This window comes from Hypomesus nipponensis, chromosome 28 (genome assembly GCF_054491055.1).
Source record: "Hypomesus nipponensis isolate SF chromosome 28, ASM5449105v1, whole genome shotgun sequence".
In the NCBI taxonomy this organism is placed as follows: domain Eukaryota; kingdom Metazoa; phylum Chordata; class Actinopteri; order Osmeriformes; family Osmeridae; genus Hypomesus; species Hypomesus nipponensis.
In genome coordinates, this window is record NC_140388.1 from 8,107,313 (window position 1) to 8,126,883 (window position 19,571).

The 19,571-nt window shown below is 45.4% G+C and overlaps 1 protein-coding gene across 2 annotated transcripts in view; it reads right to left on the reverse strand.

The window, feature by feature from the left end:
* Window positions 1-2,799: 2,799 nt before the first annotated feature.
* galnt9 (polypeptide N-acetylgalactosaminyltransferase 9) overlaps window positions 2,800-19,571 on the reverse strand; it is a 43,368-nt gene continuing 26,596 nt past the window's right edge. For both annotated transcript variants that reach the window (XM_084694804.1, XM_084694803.1), the window contains exons 7-11: window positions 10,986-11,171; window positions 8,646-8,783; window positions 6,613-6,708; window positions 3,943-4,110; window positions 2,800-3,781 (exon numbers count right to left, since the gene is read on the reverse strand). In XM_084694804.1, coding sequence (XP_084550930.1) covers window positions 3,635-3,781; window positions 3,943-4,110; window positions 6,613-6,708; window positions 8,646-8,783; window positions 10,986-11,171 — 735 coding nt within the window. In that variant the 3' untranslated portion in view covers window positions 2,800-3,634. The remainder of the gene's footprint in view (window positions 3,782-3,942; window positions 4,111-6,612; window positions 6,709-8,645; window positions 8,784-10,985; window positions 11,172-19,571) is intronic.

Below are 19,571 nucleotides of genomic sequence, written 5' to 3' on the forward strand. Positions count from 1 at the left end.
CTCCTCTCGCTCATCACATCAGCCTTTAGTTAATGGACATCCCAACGTGCCAAGATTGTCACCACGCTTCATTGCATCAACGGTATCTATACGGCCATTAATGTCCATTAGGAAATAGTTCACTTTGACTTCGAGAACTACAAAGAGAAAGTCATCCATCATATGTGGATCATTCCCTTCAGCAACTTATGAAGTCTATTGGTCATTTTTAGTTCTTGCAAACGTAAACGAGATGGATTGGTTCAAAATGTTGGTGGCGTAGCTAGCTAATGTGGTGTTTGTGAAAGGTGGTCGTTGTGGGTATGAGTTGGAGGGCCGTGGTTCGAACTCCAGAATGAGCAAGTCACAAGGACACCTGTAACACGATTGATGAAGCTGTACTAATGTGTTCATGAGGTTTCCCAGAAAAGCTTAAGTTAAATAGTACCTCATTACCATAAAAAGTGTGTATGTATCCCGTGTGGTCATAAATATACTATGTATATGGTATTATATATATCTTTAGATATTATTGCTGAACTGTATGCAGATAATGTAAAGCTTTACTCTTTGATACATAATGGAATCAAACCTGCACCATAAGTAATGTTTTTATTATAGTGTATTAGAACCCTGAGTTATGAGCATGTGCTTGCTCCCATATGAAGACATTAAAAGCTGTGAAATATTGGACAGGAGAGATATCATTTAGTCTCTGCCGGCTCATAAATTAAGAGGCAGTAATATGTTACAATAAGACATGACTCTATTCACATCCTCCATAAAGTTCCTGTTTTAAACGGGTATGAATAAAGATTTTGCACAGCTCTACTCCTGAAAGGAACACGAAAAGACTTCTGGTGTGAGTTGAGATAGTCGATGGTCCGTGAGATGGTTCGGTCGGTTGGCAGGCAGGCAGACCAATACTACCGCATAAAGTTGTGTATTTCGAAGCCACACTGTATTAGCCTACGCTCATTAAAACATCCTCCAGCATTCTCGCTGTCACACCAGGTCCCCAGCTCTCTCTGCTCAGTGGAACATTCCAGTAATTGCTGTCAATTCCCCTGCACAGAATGTCCAATTGAATGCCGGACCATAGTACTGCACATCGTGCGAACCGCTTATGGTATGGAATTTCACAGCAGAGCCTGCTGCATTTTGCAACAATGCCATCAGATTCTCTTGAACGCTCCCTATCCGCCCGCCATTAGCCAGGAGAACCCTGTCTGTCTGAATAATGAAGTCACCTCTGGCTCTTGGCTGGGGCCCAGGCTGAAAGGGACTATTGTCAGCGTGATGATGGGAAACATACACGGTCGCGTATCTGTGAGAGGTGTGTGTCCTTGCCCGCCTGCACCCTCTACCCCGACTATTACCCCCTATGGCACCCCGGCCCATCACTCTGTCACCCTGTCTCTCAGTGGCTCGCAGACGTGAAGCCAGCAGGTAACTTATACCTGGTGCGTTCCATCCTTCCGCTAGGAGGGGCACAACAGCTACAGTGTCATATGCAGCCCTGTGTGGCTGATCTGCATAGGAAGACATAGACACACACATGCACAGACACCTACATGCACTCACACGCACACACACACAAACACTCGCACACGATCATGCAAAGAAACGAACACGTGTAACACCACAGTGCAAACCCACCCCCTCACACACACACTTTAGACACCACAGTGCAAACCCTCACACACACACACACTCTAAACACCACAGCACAAACCCCTCACACACACACACACACACACACACACACACACACACACACACACACACACTCTAAACACCACAGCACAAACCCCTCACACACATGTTGCCATAGCTCCCGGGTGGTAAAATAAGAGGAAGGATGTTCGATGGCACAACAATCCCTCTTGGTCACCATTCCTATGTGACTCCCAGGGTTATGCCTTGTGCATGTGTGTTCAAATATTGACAAAACAGTCATTTCCTCTGTGGCTTATTTTCTGAACATTGGGCTTCAGCCATTGGCTTTGTTGTGTTTGTAAATTCTGCCGGAATAAAACTAGGAAATTTCAGCGAGACACCGGTGCGCCCTGAGTTTAGAGGACAGAAATGATCTTTAGCTTATATGAAATGATTAGAGGCAAAGAAGCCTGCCGTGGTTGAGTGCTCCTGCAATCTCTTGGAGTAAACCAGCTGGAAACCAAATTAAAATCTGCAGGCCAGGCACACAGGTGCGGGTTAAGACTCTCCTTACTGAAGGAGCCCTTTTTTCTCACCTCGGCCCACTGTATGGTACAGTACTTGGTCTTGGGCACAAAGGATGCACACTATCTATTCAAGGACATACCCTTCAAGCAATACACATGTATTGTCAAGAAATAAGCCAAGAAATTCAGTCGCACGACTCAATTTTACGGTATTTGCAGTATATGGCTAAAAAGTTTTGCTGCAAAGCTGTGAAACTTTTGGCCGGATATTGTAGAACTATAAGGGGAAAAGGCATGCTGCAGTGTGTAATAAATGGAAAAGCTTTCAGTATTTTCTGAAGACCGGTTATTTTGTGGGTGGATTATACCAAAGAGTGTGAGGCAAGACTACTGAAGGAGGCAGAAATGGCTCTAAGTGGAGTCACAACAAAGGCTAGTAATTGTGTTTTTTTCTGTTAGCAACTGGCTTTGCAAAAAGCAGGTCATGGCTTTTATGGGATATACCATGGACAGCATTTGCATATTTTTTTCTCCAAAAAATATATTTCTAACGGATTCTTATTTTTAGAAGTAGTAATAATACAGCTATTAAAGACACTTCAAAGGTCATCATAAAAATGTTTTATTTTCCTAATTGTCATTGATGGACTGATACCAATTGAAGTTTTACGATATATTACTATTTTTTCTTTTTTACATCTTTACATTAGATTTATATATTAATAACTTTAAAATCATTTGTACATGCTTGTGGGATTGAACATTCCCTGGTCAGAAGAAGCAGAATGATGGAAAAAGGCACATGATTGCTCCAGGTTTTACTGAGCAACACAGTCAAAAAAGAACGAGAAAAAGAAGAGGCTTGTTTGATTTCTCCAAAGAATATTTTCTTCCTGATCATTTTATGAGCGGACATTAGTCTGTCAAAATCCCTTTCCCAGATAGTGCAATGTCCTAACAACATCCCAAATCACTGCACCCGTCAGCCCATATCAAATCAAAGCAATGTTGATGTGGCAATCGATAGCGATACCATATTTTCATACCGTGTTTTCCCAAACCATATATTCAAATACAGATGTTTCCCATATCTGCACAGACAAAACAAAAATAAATAAAACGTTTTTTTAAACCTTTAACCTTCCGGGTTCACTGCATTCCAGTTAACCCTTACTCTTTTTTTAAATACATGTAGGTAGACATTAGAAATATAGAAGGTTTCAAATCAACTAGCTTTCCAGTCTGGTTTCTGTAGTGTGGCCCTAGGTGCAGATGAACACAGGTATTGATCATATTCTTCTTAAGATCCAGCAGTTGACAGTTCCTTGCCCTCAGGAAGGAGTCAGTACATGTGGTCCATGGCTGAGTCTGCACACTCGCCTCTCCATTCAGGTCCTTCAGCGCTTATGGGAAGCCTCCGTCCCGACTGAGTCTGAAGTGGTGTCTCTTTACAAGATCCCGTTTGTCATTTAATGCTTTGGATGTTTTATCCAGTTTCGAATTGTCCATTTTTGTCCAGAGCACCTTTGAACCACCAGTCGTAGGCCAAAGTTGGCATCTTTGGACATCTCCACCTCTAGGCATCGCCCAGTGTCGCGACTAATGATTGGACCGTTCTGCAAACAAGACATGACAAGATTCGGTTAACGTGAACACCGTGAACGCGGACCGATGGTTAAATGAGTGCACATCATGGATGTTGTGGATCAATCCGGAATACCTTCTTTTCAATCTCAAAATTCAAGTTCAAGACGATCAAGAGCATCATCTTCCCTACCTGTGTGAAGTCCCACAATCTCTGGGAAACGCGCGAAACACTGTCACATTTGTTCAAGAGGGGAGTGCGTTCTTTGCCGTCATCTATTATACATTTGGTGTCAGGCATGTTGGTGGTGGATCCCAAGGCTCCTAACTGCAGGAGACCTTCGGTGGAGTAACGAGCAAGCTGCAACATGGAGAAATAACACCATGTTAATGGAGACGACGGAGAGCAAAAACTCATGAGATACATTCTTTAAAACTTTTTCCAGAATTTCCAGTCAGTAGATGTTATGGCATTGCCCTCACAGTGTACCCGATTCAATGTCATAATCAAAATCCTATTTAAATATGCAAAGTGGAACGAATTACGTTTTGCATCTCTACTGTTGCTAATATATCACCTCATGTTACATGCTTTTTGGCCTCCTATGCAGTAACACTGTATTGTTTAACATTGCTTTAGATTTCCTCAACTAAACATGATCCTGAAGTGTTTACGGCTGCACATGAAAGGCCCAGGGTCTGTGCGTATCTATTACGTAAGTGTACAGTAGAGATAACATCAATTATTCATGGGTGTGATTCTTCCTGAAAAATGAGATGCCAAAAGATAGTGGGGTCTTCAATGCAGACCAACCACACACGCACACACACACACACACACACACACACGCGCACACACATCAAGCACGCACACACAAACACACTCAAACTAACTCCCTCCATTGTTCTGCTATTTGCCATAAAATTGAGGGTAAGTGGGTTATAAGGGATTCTAAACAGTTCACAACCTGGATTTACATGGACGCAACATTTATATTTACACAATGTGTTATTCATCATTATTCATTTAGCCGAAGCTTTTCTACAAAGCGACATACAAATAGTACATATGAACATGCGAATAAAACATATATATTTACCACAGTGCAACAATAACATTTCAACTGGTGAAATTCAGTGCAACAATAACATCTCAATTCCAGTAGCTAGACAATTAATGGCGATACATAAGTAACATGGTGTTGAAAGCCAAGTCTTCTGGCTTGTGCGTTCATGTGGCTGTTATGGGCTGTTGCAGCCACTCAAGCTGAAGTGCAAGATCAATGTGTTCTTTAGCTAATGCACTCTCTCGCAAAAACTTGAGAACAGAAAAAAGAGACGTAAAATATGATCCAATCCCTGTTCTGGCTGCTCTCCCTAAGCAGTGTGTCTATTTGAGGAAGATGAAAAGAATTCTTTGTTTCTAAAAGGTTTTTTTTTCTGATCTTGTCCTTGACAAAGGAGCTGTGTGTGAATTTTGATTGCTACTTTCGTTTCATTTTTGTTCTCCTGTTTTAGATACTTAATGAGGATTTTTCTTTTATATAACAGAAGGTGTCCTGAACTTTATGAACCCTTTTCATTGTACCTTGTTTACAAAGTCTCTTCACACACTGTGGACAAGCAGCTGTCCTCCTTAACAGACACTAAAAGACCAGGCAATTTGATTTGTCAATCACCCTCCATTCCAGTTTCGTAGACCTTAAACTGATTTGACATTCTGGTCTGTCTGTCTAACGAAACTCTTAAGACAATTTTGATCAATGGTGTAAATAACAATTTGGCACTAATCCCTGTTTATCCTGTACGTGTTAATGGTTTAGAGTGGATGCCTTTGTATCCTTAATGCATTTAAAATTGGACCCCACAACATGATAAACATGAGGAATTGAGCCTGCCATGGCAATTAACCAATTCTAAAAGACAGGAACACTAGCTTGATTGGTTGCAAGGTTCCGCACGTGAACAACCCCCCCCCCCGCCTCCCCCCCCGCCCATCCGCAGTATTCTGTACAGTCACCAGGCTTACAGGCAGCAGGTTAGCAGGGCTAGGGTCTACAACTCAATGCCTTGCACTGCTAGTTCCAGTGATCTAATCGCACCACGGCACCAAATACATTTCCATGTATTTATTTCCCATGAGGCCAGGATAAAAGACTCACATAGCTGGGCATTACTGGACTGCACCAAGCTCCCCAAGAAGACAGAGAGGGCTCTGACAGCAATATGTTTCCATATGCAACATGTGACGGATAATAAACATGCCACTCTGAATTGGGAGAGAGAGGTGGGGGGCGGGGGGGGGGGGGAGTCGAGGAGGAGGTGTTCAGCCATGAATAACATTTGCATGATTGTTTCTTCGGCGTGAGCTTTTGTTTTGCTGCCCGCGACTGAAACGGTCGTTGACCCTCCCTCGCATCAGCGTTCGCAGGGCAGCACCTATTGAGCGTTCTCTAATAGAAATACCAGGAGGGCTGGAGGGGGGGAAGTGGATTAAAACAAAGAAACGAAGAGGAAGAGAGCGAGCGATGGGGATTGAAAGAAGGAGGAAAATGGGAAGAGAGAGGGTTGAGGGAGAGAGAGGGCACAACGCGAGAGGAAGAGATAAGAGAGAGGAGAGACAGTGAGAGAGAGAGAGAGAGAGAGAGAGAGAGAGAGAGAGAGAGAGAGAGAGAGAGAGAGAGTAAGAGAGAGAGGGAAAGAGAGAGGACAGCGAGGTATCAAGAGAGAGGCAGAGTGAGAAAAGGCTACACAGGCAGATTAACGGCCTCGGGGACAACTTGTGAGCTTCTTACAGAAACACCACAGTCAGGCCCTTGCTAACTGACCGTCGACTTTCAAAAACTCTTTGATATCCTCTCACCTGTGGTGACATCCCGTGACAGGGGTAGAGGATGGCTTTGTCATCGTCCTCGGAGCCTTGGTCCAGGCAGTATCCACTGGCTTTGCTGTTTCTAACCTGACACACACAACAGGCAGACGTAACAGTGGGGGGGTGTGGGGGGGTGGTGGGTGAATGACACTCTTTTGTTCTTCTTCCAATATTATGAGTCTGTAAGGTCTGCTTTTTAGCCATGCTTTTTTCCACGTCCAACCTGCTTTGTGCTACCTTGTCATCTGTGCGACAGGCAACGTAACTGGTTTCCCGTCCAATATCGGGAGGGAGGGAGGGAGGGAGGGAAGGAGGGAGGGAAGGAGGTTATGTGATGAACAGTAACCCTTCTACGGTTTCGGATGTGTATTCACCTCCACAGACATACACAGCCCTAGTCCTGTTGTTGGCGAGGTGCCAAGCGGGGTTCGTGACGGTCCCATTTGAATGTGTATCACTATATATCCAGCGCGTGAGATATCTATCATGCGTGTTGTCAGTTGCGTTCTGCTCCGCTGGTCTGGTCAGCGCTGGAGAACGCCCGCGCCAGCCAATGACAGATGAGCCTTCTCTTCGGCCGCTCTGCTATGGCAACACAAAGTAACTGTTCCACGGCTTGTCGCAGATTTGAAATAGGGCCATCCAAATGGGCACCGCTCAGAGGAACCCTTTGCCAGAGCTGGATAAAGGAAATGCTTCTGTACGGGTAGTCGGACCTGATTCATCGAGAGGTTAATTTTGATACATGTGCTTAAGACGGTTATAGATTTTTTTTTGTTTTTCTCTATTTGTGAATCGATACAGAGAAATGGCATACTTTGCAGTGATTGTGACTGGGCTGTCTCCGGTGCGTGGACCTGTCATCATCTTTTACCCGCTGTGTAGGGTTGAGCAGCCAAGCCCAAAACAATCAAGTCGGCATCGAAAAGCTAATAAGTGTTTAATTAAAACTCATTATGAGTAAATTGCATCTAATCTTGTCGCTGCGCAGCGTTGCTATGGGAACGAGATACCTTTACCTTTGGGTGACTCCCATGAATTAATTTATTTTTCCTTTTGAAATGTAATCTTTGAGGTGCAGAGTGGGGGAAATACGCTGTCAGCGAGGGACGTCAGTACGACAGCGGTGCTTGTGCTGTTCTCTGTATCTATAAACATCACAGCGGTCTCTTATGTTCGAACTGTTCCCATTATGCAAATGTGGAGTACAGCTGAACTCTCAGAACCTGCTGTGGCACTCCACAGCAAAAGGTAGAAAAATAATTCACCAAAGATTGACAAAAAACTTCCAATAAAAATCCTTGACATTAGTTACAATCCTTTCGTCGAACTATTGATGTCAATGTTGAAAAATACAAATTGAAATGGTTGTGATTCTACAAAAAAACGAAACAATATAAGAATATCATGCATATGTATAATGTTGGTTAGTATTCCACACAATAAGTTATCTTTTTAATGTGTACTTAAGCAAGACTGCTGTTGTGATGAATATCCGTATAAGAGCACTCGGACGCCTTGGACCTCCACCCAGACCCCAGCCATGCTGATAGAACAGCACCACCTCCAGTGGGATATTGCTTTCATACAGTTCTACAAGCTCCATCTATTAGTTAACAGCAATAAGAGCCAATAGATTGTGATTTGTTTGTTTATCATTCGTTTAGCTCCGCCAACACAAATAGTTCCACAACTGTACTGGACTGTTGCCGAGCAACACAAACATTTACCGGCACACGGCTTTGTGTCATTCATATTTATCCGTACGTTTCTCTCCTGGAAAACCATTTGTCATTTATGTTATTTGTGAAAATATATTTATATTTGTGGTGCGAAGTTTGTTACAATCTAAGGTAGATAATGACTATTAATGTAAGCGGAGAGATACATGTTTAGTTAAAAGTCCCAATATACATGCTCATGGAGTGCCTCTTGTCCAGTCAAATGACGTGGTCAGACCTAACTGTTGTACAGTGTAAGATAAACCTATTATGCTGACCACTGAGAGCTAGTGTGTTCCTCACCTCTCCGTAGGTGATGGTGTCATTGTAGCTGCGCATCTCTGGGTACACCTGCTCCAGGTACCAGCGGAAGCTTCGACACTGCAGTCTCTTTCTCAGGGCCACGCGTTCCGAAACGTCTCCAAAGTCGACGCCAGGGTTCTGTCGGCAGCGGGACAGGAATACATTCACCTCACAGACACTTTGTCAAAAACCTTTCAAACAGGAGCCCTTTGCAGTTGTAGACTCACAATACAGGGGTGACTTGTGTGTGTTTGTCTGTGGTGTGTATTTGCATAGGGGTGAGCTTGTATAGATGTGTTTGTGTGTAGTGTGTGTGTGTTGGTGTGTAGGTGTGTGTAGTGACACATTTACATTTATGCATTTAGCAGACGCTTTTATCCAAAGCGACTTCCAACAGAGAGCTGTACAAAAGAGCATAGGTCACTGATCATAACAACGAGGTAGCCCCAAACATTGCGGGAAACAAAAACATGAAGCATACATTGTGAAAAACCTAATACGTGGTACATGTTTGTGCCGTGATGGGCTTGAGGTGATGAGGTGTGTGTGTATGTGGAGTGGCGCGCGGGTGGAGGTATACGTGCATGAGTGTGCGTACGTATGTGTGCACGAGCGTGTGTTGGCACGTGTGCATGCGTGTGCGGAGTGTGTGGGGGGGTTGTTTGGTTAAGAGATGGATGGGCTGTTCCCGCCATGCGAGACCTTCATTGTTCTTTCATTAGACATGATACTATGCTGAGCAAATTCTAATCAGCTGTTTAATTATGAGGTCTCACGGCCCTGTCGGCATTATAGAGGTGGCTCCCCAGATTGATGGAGGGAATGCCTAATAAGTCCACGGCTCTGTGCCCTTCTTTTTCTCTTCCTTCCTCCTTCTGGCCCTCTTTGTTTCTCTCCGTGCCTCTCCTCGCCGTGCCTCTCTTTGTCTCTCTCCTCCCCGTGCCTCTCTCTCTCTCTCTCTCTCTCTCTCTCTCTCTCTCTCTCTCTGCCTCTGCCTCTGCCTCTACCTGCCTCTCTGTTCCTCTCTTTCATGCTCTCCCTCTTTCTCCGTAAAGCTCTGTATCTATTCCTCTCTCGCTGTCTCTCTCGCTGTCTCTCTCGCTGTCTCTCTCGCTGTCTCTCTCTCTCTCTCTCTCTCTCTCTCTCTCTCTCTCTCTCTCTCTCTCTGTCTTTGTTCATCTCTCCCTGCTCTCTCTCCCTCTCGCATGCACATACACACTCATTCATCGCCTCATTAACACCCCCGATCTCTCTCAAACTTCCCTGCGTCTGACTCCTCTCCTCCCCCTCCTCCTCTGACATCAGCCATATTTCAAGGTTTGTAAATAACAAATGCCGGTATCTGCTGTTACTGACGGCAGAATAACACTAACAAATTATTTCAATTTCAGAGGGGCTGTATGGACTGTGGTGACGACTGTACTGAATCACAGGCTCTGCCTTCCAACCAAAAGTAATCATCCCCTCCACGCCCACCCCCCCCAACACCACCCAAACGGAAGCAAGATGATGTTTTAACAGGCTTTACATGTCACATGTTCTTGTACATTACATACAGGAACGGCACCGCAGGACAGCAGGGTCGTCAAGTGGCCCTGACACCGTGGTTGTACTGACACTGGATGAGGGATGTTGGCCTGCTGGCTGGTTTGTCAAAGGGTTGTTCCTTACAGTTCCTGTCTGGATTTCTCTCTGAAGCCCCCAGCCCCCAGCCACCCCCCCCCTCCAAGCTTCCTACCTCGTTTGAAGCAGCTTTGGACTTGTCACGAGGATTAGGACTTGGGCGTGCATTAATGTGACTTCAGAAACAATCCAAGCTGCTTCCAACCGACAATGGGGTTGGAAAAATGGTTGCCCCATTCCCAACCTTGGCATCTGGCTCCTGACACTGACATGGTTCATTCCGTGCAGTGCCACACAGCGCTTAGCCGAGCAATTAGTATTCCTACATCAACCTTGTTTAAGTCATGAAAAAAGATGTTTATTATTTCCAAGCGTCGTTTCAAAGGCCCTTGAAAGCAATTACATGTAAACGGATGCGTATGAAAGCAGTCCCTGATTAAAGGAGCGCCCCCCTCTCATTCATGCGCCGCGCCCCTCCTCGTCTCAGAGGCCAGACGCCAGACGGCGTCCGCCGGCCGGCCCAGCCCGCCTGAAGGTCAACTGGGATGAAATCTGAATTCTGAATATCCATCGAGTCCGTCTCCAGGGGGAGAGGGGAGAGACGGCTGGCTCGTCTGAATGAACAAGTGTGTGGAGCTCCTGGGCCTCAAGGGGAGAGGGAGAAAAACGGAGGGAGGGAAAAGGAGAGAGCATGGGAGAGAAGAGAGGAGGACTCACGTTCATGGGGATGTTCCAGGCCATGTAGACGTGGGATTTGTAGTCGTCCATCCAGACCTCAGCCGCCCTCAGGGCGTTCCTCTTGGCGTAGTAGTCGATGTCGTTGTTGTAGGGCTTCTTGATGCGTTCGATGTGGGCCACTCTGGAGCAGGACAGCACCTCCATGCTGCCTCCACACTGCCACACCTGGGGCGGAGAGGGGGAGCAGGGGAACCTGGAGTGAGGACTACAGCTCGTTTGAAGGCCCGGCCTGCTGTTCTTATGCCTTGGCAGCTCAAAGGACGGCATACATTGGATGCAACCGTACGGACTGCACAGACAGTTAACATGCAAACAAGGTTGTGTTGTGATTCGCAACACCAATTCGGCAACCGCAACCACACCAACAAAAGCATGCGCTTGATGAGAAGCTTCTTGTTAAGTCAAAACCCGAAGTTTAGTCCCGCTTTAATGGAACAGAACATTTGTATCGACGAGGGTTTTCCTGTTTGCAGCTTCCTTGTTTGTTTTACAAGAAGGTGCAGTTTGCTTTTGCCTGGCGCAGGCATCAGGGGCTACGCTTCCTTCTTTTCTGCTGAAGTGAGGAGAAAAGGAGGATGAGAAATAGGTTTGTTAAGGAACAGCCCGTAAATATGAGTGTCCCAGGAGAGCTGTCTGTGACAAACTGGGTCCCTGACACCCTATCCCTGAATAGTGTCTACGTGTGCACTGAGATAATGTATAAAAATAGACCGTAAACGCGTCTCATCCTGGCAAAAACGTCCATCACTGCAAAAAGTATCGATTGACTCAGGGCTCGAGAAATGCAGTGGCTCGACGGGGACAAACCCCACACTCAGGTTCGAAAAAGAGTGACGATCACTCTGGCATACAAATGATTGGATTTTCACAAACAAATGACATCCATACATCGCTAACAACAGTTCCGTAAACAAAAGAATAACTTGTGACTAGAAATGAAAAGCAGTTATAGAGTATCTATAGCTGAGAGAGCAGCTTAGTATGTTGCTATATACTGAGAGTCAGAGACACAGGAGCCTCTTAATGACCATAATCACCACGCATAACAGATGTTTCCAACCATTAACATCCCTCTGAACCCAAATGTAATACTGCCTGCTCCACATTAAAAACAAAACACGCCCCAAGTCCCAGTATGAGCCCGGGAAGTGGAGAGAGAAGCCATTGCGGTTCTGGTTTATCTAACACCATAAACACAAGCTGCCATTCCAAACTGTCAGAAAACAGCAAGACTGCCGCAGGTATTATCATTTTCAAGGATATATCGGGTAACTCTCCTTAGAGCGTACAGTAACAGGATATGCTGACATGGCTGCTCTTGCAGTCTTGTACTGTGGTTAGCACTGTGGTTAGTCTCTCGTCCAGCCTTACACCCCCCACCCGGCACCTACGGTCTGGTGGGCCCACCCCTCAAGAGCGCCCGCTCCCAACCCAAACTGTTCTCCTGTCTGGCTCCCCAAGGGTGGAATCATCTCCCCATCTCCATCAGAGACACTAAGTGTCTCCCCACCTTCAAGAAAAGGCTGAAGACGCACTTGTTCCGGGAGTACAACGGTACTTAAGAAAGATTTGTTGGATCAGATGTGAGATTATTTCCTCATGGAACACAATTACACTTATTGAGGGACTCGCTGAACTTGTTGGTTAGTTGTAACTGATTTAACTGCTTGTACTCACTGTGAATGATGCTTGCTTTCCTCCAGGTACACTCTAACACTTTCGAGGATCATTTTGTTTACTTGTAATTTGTTGAACGACATGCTCTTCTGGTTCCACCCATTGGCACTTATTTGCTTTTCACAATGTATGCTCATGTTTTGACAACCCGCAATGTTTTGGGGGCTATTCCGTTGTTCATGATCATTGACCTATGCACTTTTTGTAAAGCTCACTCTTGTAAGTCACTTTGGATAAAGGTATCTTCTAAATGACTAAATATAAATGTAATGTATCACTGTGGCTAAGTGGTTAACATGATCTTTGTGTCAGTGTCAATCACTTAGTGGACTTTTGGTCTGGGAATGGTATATATCACAGGTGTAGCACAGTAACGCACTCTTTAGCGACAGATTAGCATATAACTGTCAAAATACTACTTTTCTCTCCCTCCTCCATAATGTTTTCTGTCGTATCGGGATGTAAACATTTCAGCTGTTGGATGCCGCGTGTCAGCTTGCTAATCAGTAAGTCAAATCGAATAACTGAAGCAAAGTAAATTCTTCCTGAGAAGTAGGTCTATGAAATTAACTGAGACAAGATGTTCGAGTCACTAAGCCCCAAGCCATATGGCAAAGTGTGTCACGTTCATGGAAATTTGAAAACAATGAAATATTAATCCAAGGCTCTATTATCATAATGCTCATGTGCGTCTTTGCTGAGGTGTGTTTATGCCAGTGTGTGTTTAATTAAACGTTAATAACAGACATTCGAAATGTTGGTCCTCTGATCCGGTACCGAGCGGTGAGGCCTCGCGGAGGGCCATGACCTCACACTCCCGGCTGCGTCTCACTTCGCTGCTCTTCCGTTTGGTGAGCCTCAGTAGCTTAAAAGCCTCTTTTAATGTGTGAACTGTGTTGATCCGGTCTAAAGCAGTCCTTCCTCCCTTTCTCGTCTCGTTCAAATGTGTATTCCGGCTTAATCTTATGAACAACTGCCGCCATTCTGTCCACAACCATTTTCGATTAGTCTCACAGAAAGAACCACAAGATAGAACAAAGATGAGGAAGTACAGTGCCCTGTTTATATGCAGTATATATACAGTCCATTCATAGATCATTTGAAGAACTTTCCAGAGAATTTGTCCCACTTCACTCCGTGTATATGTAACGGGTGTGAATCCGTCACTCCTCAAGTATATAACAGGCCACCAGCGTCAACGAAGAGCTACCTCTTTGTTGGCGTAGCTGGTAGTGGTCGCGCTTGGCAATTCAGAGGTGGCGTGTTCGAGCCCAGCGAGTGGTGAACATCGGCCCGTAGACCTTAGTGACGGAGCGTGGCCATGTTACATACCCGTCACATGTACAGACGCGGTATCGATGTTGCTTTCAAAAGCTCACGTTTGTATGAGCGACCACTCGCATAATCAATACTTAAAGCCCAAGTGGGTGCACGGCATGTCGTTGCTCTACAAGTGCTTCAAGCGGCGCCACAACCACACAAAGGATCAATATGTTTTCAAGTACGCATTTCTGAAAGGTAAGAAAGCCCATCAGGAAGTATGTTCTGGAGTAGGTCCTCCCGTTGGCCCGAGGAGGTGAAGAGATCCTCTTATGTTACAGCCTAGCCTGCCACTGTCCCTGATAAGGGGTACAGAACACACGAGTGAGACTGCTCAAACAGTCCTGTGCTCTTCGGATGTGACATGTTTGGACACTCTGTGAGCAGTGTATCAGAAGAGTTGATAAAACACTTAGCGCACAGAGAGTTCAATTAGCCAGAGCGCTCCCCTCTGCACTCTCTCCATTAGCGTGCTGTTTGATGTTTTATCTGTCGATCTGAAATTGCTCCACAGTGTGCGTGGGATGGTTGATGTTGCTTGTCATTCCCATCTCTTACCATTCCAAGCCACCATTGTGCACCCCAGAATAATAGCTGGATCATTGCAGGGATTTGCCAGATACAAACACCATCTTTAATCCGGACAGAAATACTCGCCACTGTTGCCTATCAGCTATAACAAGCGACACGTGACAAGGTAGTCACTGTTGGTATTCCATTCCATTCCTAAAAGCTCAAAGGGATAGCTCTGTTGATTACAGACAAGGAATTGCTGAAGTTACCATTTATTTTCTATAAGGGATGTTTTTCTCACTGGAATATCCAACAGTCTATTGATGAGGACGGTCTTTATCTGCGTGTGACATTAATCTCATATGTTTACCTTAACTTAGACTGTCTCCGCTCCTGGGTGTGTGGGCGTGCGTGATTGTGAAGATGTTCTAAAGTGCAAATAACCTCGCCAAGGACTCGCCGGAAAACACGCGACGGCGGAGGCTGGGGAATATCGTCTTGATTAAACAGGCTGCGGCACAGAACACGCAGTCTGTGGGGACTGGGGGGGGGGGGGGGGGGGGTCGTCTTTGAGCATCGTCAGCCGCGATCTGACCTTTCCAACGGGCGACGGCTTCAGCCTCGGTAATGCCGGGCGGAAACAGGTGGGCGCGCGGCAGACTCCTGGCTTCTCATGTATGTCACGTTCCAGGTTGTTTTATCACGCTGTCGCTCCCTCCTATCTTCGGAGGCCTCAGCCAAAGTATTAGCAAAACAAATCAGACCAAATGCCTTATTTTCCCCCGGACACAAAAGGCATAATGATTATGTGATGATTGCACGGGTGCTGGGGGGGGATACACAACACATGGATGACACGCTGAGCTAGCATCGCCCCGGCAACACGTTCTCCTCTTCTCGTTCCAGCACAGCCAATAATTTTGATGCAGGTGTAATCATCTGGTCTGTCAAGCCAAGTTATGACACGTTTGGATGGAATTCATCAAACGCTTTGCTGTCGCAGCTTAACGGCTGTTAGACTCATGATGATTATTGGTTTGAGACACATCAGAGTCCATTTAAAGCACAAGCATAACATAGCTGGGTGTTATTATTTTGTATTGTTATTGTTCCTCTTTATTGAAGCCAGGTTTCAAGCAAACAGATCTTTTTTGCATGGGAGCCCTGCCAAAAATAGATATCATACACTGCATTGCCATATGCAGAATGTTTTCATATTCTGATATAAACTGCAGGCCCATGACATTGCTCTTTCACAGGATCATCACCACAGCCACAGTAGTTAGTTAACTGGAGCAGGACCCTTGTGGCGATAACCTCCAGGGAATTCAGAAAATAACTGTAAAAACCTCCCTCCCAAACCAACTACTAGCCACAGTAAACAGGTTTGAACCTGAACTGAAAAATCAATGCTGATGCTCCCCCGTAGGAGAAAGGAAGACGAGAGCTTTCCTTTCAAAACCGGAAAACGTATTGAACTCTCTACACCGTGTTGGTAAAACAGAAGCTTCTTCCAGTGCCTTTGTTTCACATCCTGTGGCTCTCTAGTTCTCATATCCGCTTCTTAACGGTCTCAGAAAATAACACTCACAAATGCATCCAGTCATATCTATCACCCGTCTATAGAGTGAGGAGGCAGGGGAAGATGAGGTCTGAGTATTGGGTCATGAATACCGTTTGGGATGATCTGAGGTTGCCTGGAGCATTGCAGAATTTAATATGACTGCCTCATCTAGGAAGGCAGCTGAGTGATTTGACAGACAGCATGGAAAATGGCCTGGCAGCTACTCCCTGAGTGCAGCGGGTCGTCTGCAGGGTCTGGAACAGGAGCCCAGGGTCACCCACAGTTCATCCCTACGGATATCGGCTATTTGGTATGCCTGGCTGAGCCATTGGCAGTCCTCTCAAGCATGGCCTGAGGCCACCTTTGATTGGTTTTCACACCAAGTATATTACGGAGTGTTTTATTGTATATGGCGTGCAGGCAGCCCCAAGGATATGGTATTGGCAATGTTTTCCAGTATCTTGACTGGCAGTTATTGAAATGTTCTGCGACACTGCCTTCGTTGCAAATGATATAACGGATCTGAGGTTTTGTCAAGTACATTTCAGTATCTTTGTCTGCTGTGTATTGGCGCCTGTTTGCCAGTCTAACTGCCATAGGAATCCATCCCCAGCTAAAGGAACCAAACCATAACCTAAACCTCAAGACTTTCACATATTAGGATTGTGTCACCATTAAAACAACTTGTTTCTAGCCCAGTCCCAACTTAGGGCCCACAGCCAGCGTGACCAACCAATATGTAATTGTTTACCTCTTGTTGGCAGACAATGCTGTAGAGTGCCCACATGTATGGTGCGCAACTAGGGACAATTATTTTGAGTTTAAGCCACAGTGCAGCAATACATGGACCTGCCTGGATTAAAGGCATTAGGCAGCCATATCCCTTAAAACCACAGAAGGTTTCGCTCACAAAACCTGGGACTAGTTGCTAATGTATAGCAGAGAAGAGATCTGTGCAATTAAACGAAGACAGCCTCGTATCCATAGGGTTGTTCTAGCAGACGGAGAAACAAGCTTAGGATAATCAGCTGAGGCTGGGGAATCCTCTTAATTGATACGTTCACCTCTCTCGAACCCTGCGCACCCGGGGGATATCTCTTTGAAACCAAATATCTAAAACGCTTGCTCGATTCAAAAGAAAAAACAACAAATACTGATTTCCAACACAAAGGGGGTAACCACACAGTCCCTCTCTGATGTGGTCTCAGCCCTCACTGTGTTGAATTCCCTGTGACAGCATGTGGCTTTAAAGGATGATTTCATCTCAGATCCCCGCTGAGCAGCGTTGACACCTGGCAATCAAAGCACTAGTATTATCACGCTTTACAAATGACATGCAGAAATGCTGATAAGGCTTTCTGTAAAAAGGGGCAAACAAAATGGCTAACAGTGTCATGGCCGCCAGAACTATGTTGCACTTCTGAATCTTTATCTTTTGCTTTACTTTCTGTTTGCAGTTCGCATGTCGCTTTGGATAAAAGCATCTGATAAATGAATAAAATGTAAACGTATTGTCATAGGACAAAAACATTCCAATGTAAAGTGAAGCTTATACAATATAAATACTTGTACTGCAGAACCTTGATTTACAGAACAGTCTGTAAACAAACAAGGCACATTTTCAAGGAGTGTATACAATGCATGGTGTCAAACAGCATACCATAAAAGCTGAATAGGTAAACAACAAACAAGTAACGACTCTCAGCACCAGAACCTTCTTGAATCTTCTGTTATCGACCTCAGCCTGAGCATCAGTCGATCCGACCTCCATTCTTGTTTGTGCAAGTCAAGGGTACAGTAAGCCCGGTGTTCAGGAGCGTTACTCTCAATGCGAGGATCATACAGCTCTCAGAACAGAGTGACATACAGTATTCACTGTGAATGCACAATTAGGAGTACAGAGCACCTCTCCTAAGCCGTTGTGAACTATTTGAATACCCAAGAGGGAGGGACTGACGAAGGGACTGTAGCATCGTAGTTTGTTGTGGGAGTGTTAGTGTCAGTTAATCAGTCCACCCCCCCTGCCAACCCCCCCCCCCTCCCCACGAGGATGTCTTAGAGATGACTGATGTTTCAAAGCAAAGTGTGCTGAGGGCTTTATCCTGCTGTGGGTATTAGCATCCTCTCCCCAGCCTCCCATCATGTTCTTGCTCTTCTCCACTGCATCCACAAAATGTACAGTTCAACCCAGGACATTTTTTGAAGCGAGGAATGCAGCAGAGCTACACAGCTTTGAACTCCGACGCCCACTGTCAAAGCTTCATTCAAAAGAGTGTTCCCTTTTGTACTACCTGGATTAAGGTGACTGAAGTTGGCACCCAAAAAAAAACCCCGGTGTTTTGCTCAGTTTCATAATCAAACTTTCGCTTTTGACAACCAGGTCTGGAAGTTTGAACAGTGGCAATTAACCTAAAAGCTGTTGAAGTTAATGAGAACAATGATCCACGGTAACATCTGCTTCTTGTGAAAGTTTGTCCAACTTATTGGCACAGGCGTCTTCAGAGAGAGTTGCTAATTATCCGAACCATTTTTCCGTCGCTTAATAGGCTCTGCAAAGACAGAGGGATGTGAAACACACAATAGTTCTGAAATGATCTTAATTGCCTCGTCAATGTGTGTTTAAAGATAGTTGCGAGTGCAGTCACACTTGAAAGGGGGCCCTTTAATGAAGTTTATGACTCGTGCAGATAATAGGTGAGCTGACAAGTCTGCCTAATTACATGTCCCTCTGGTCCTGATGGATAGAGACTCTCGTTCTCTTTGGCAGCAGCCTATGTTCTGATCTCACAAACCCTTCGCAAACTCCAAAAGGCATTCAGGGATTTTCCAGGACTTGAGAATAAGCTGCATGCTGTTGTTTGGTGGGTATGGGGGGCGGGGAGGATTCATAACACAATCTGTCTCCGCATAAATTAGGCAGACAGATTGCTGTTGCTGCTGGTGCTGTGCAGATTGCTGATATGGACCTACTAAAGGTGAAACAAAATAGAAGACGGAATTGTCCATACTTAACATAAAAATAATATGATAATAAGCGTTATCACCACATGGTGCAGGATATCTCTACTCTATCCTCATCCTCCTGACTAGCCTGAGGTAAAACCGTTAGGAACAAATCAGTATATAACTCTAAGTCCATTAAGCCTCTCGAGATTGATTAAGATCCTATAATTAATGCATGCACTGAAGAAGACAAATGCTTGATCGATACTGAACGGTCTCCCCCCATTGTCAGGCTAACACTGTACCCATCAATGGAGACCCCCCCCCTCCTCCTCCTCCCACGTCCTCTGGTGAAGGACTGTATTCTCAGGGAATTCATCATTCAGATGGTCCGGAGAGAGCTGGAGGAGGAGGAGACTAGGACGGAATCCCGGAGAACCTGTCTGCAGACCCCAGGTCTGCCGTTACACGACAGTGCTCACCTCCCAGACCCCGCGAATACATTTTTTCGAGCGTCACGACGGATCTAGCGCGTCTCTTTTACGTGT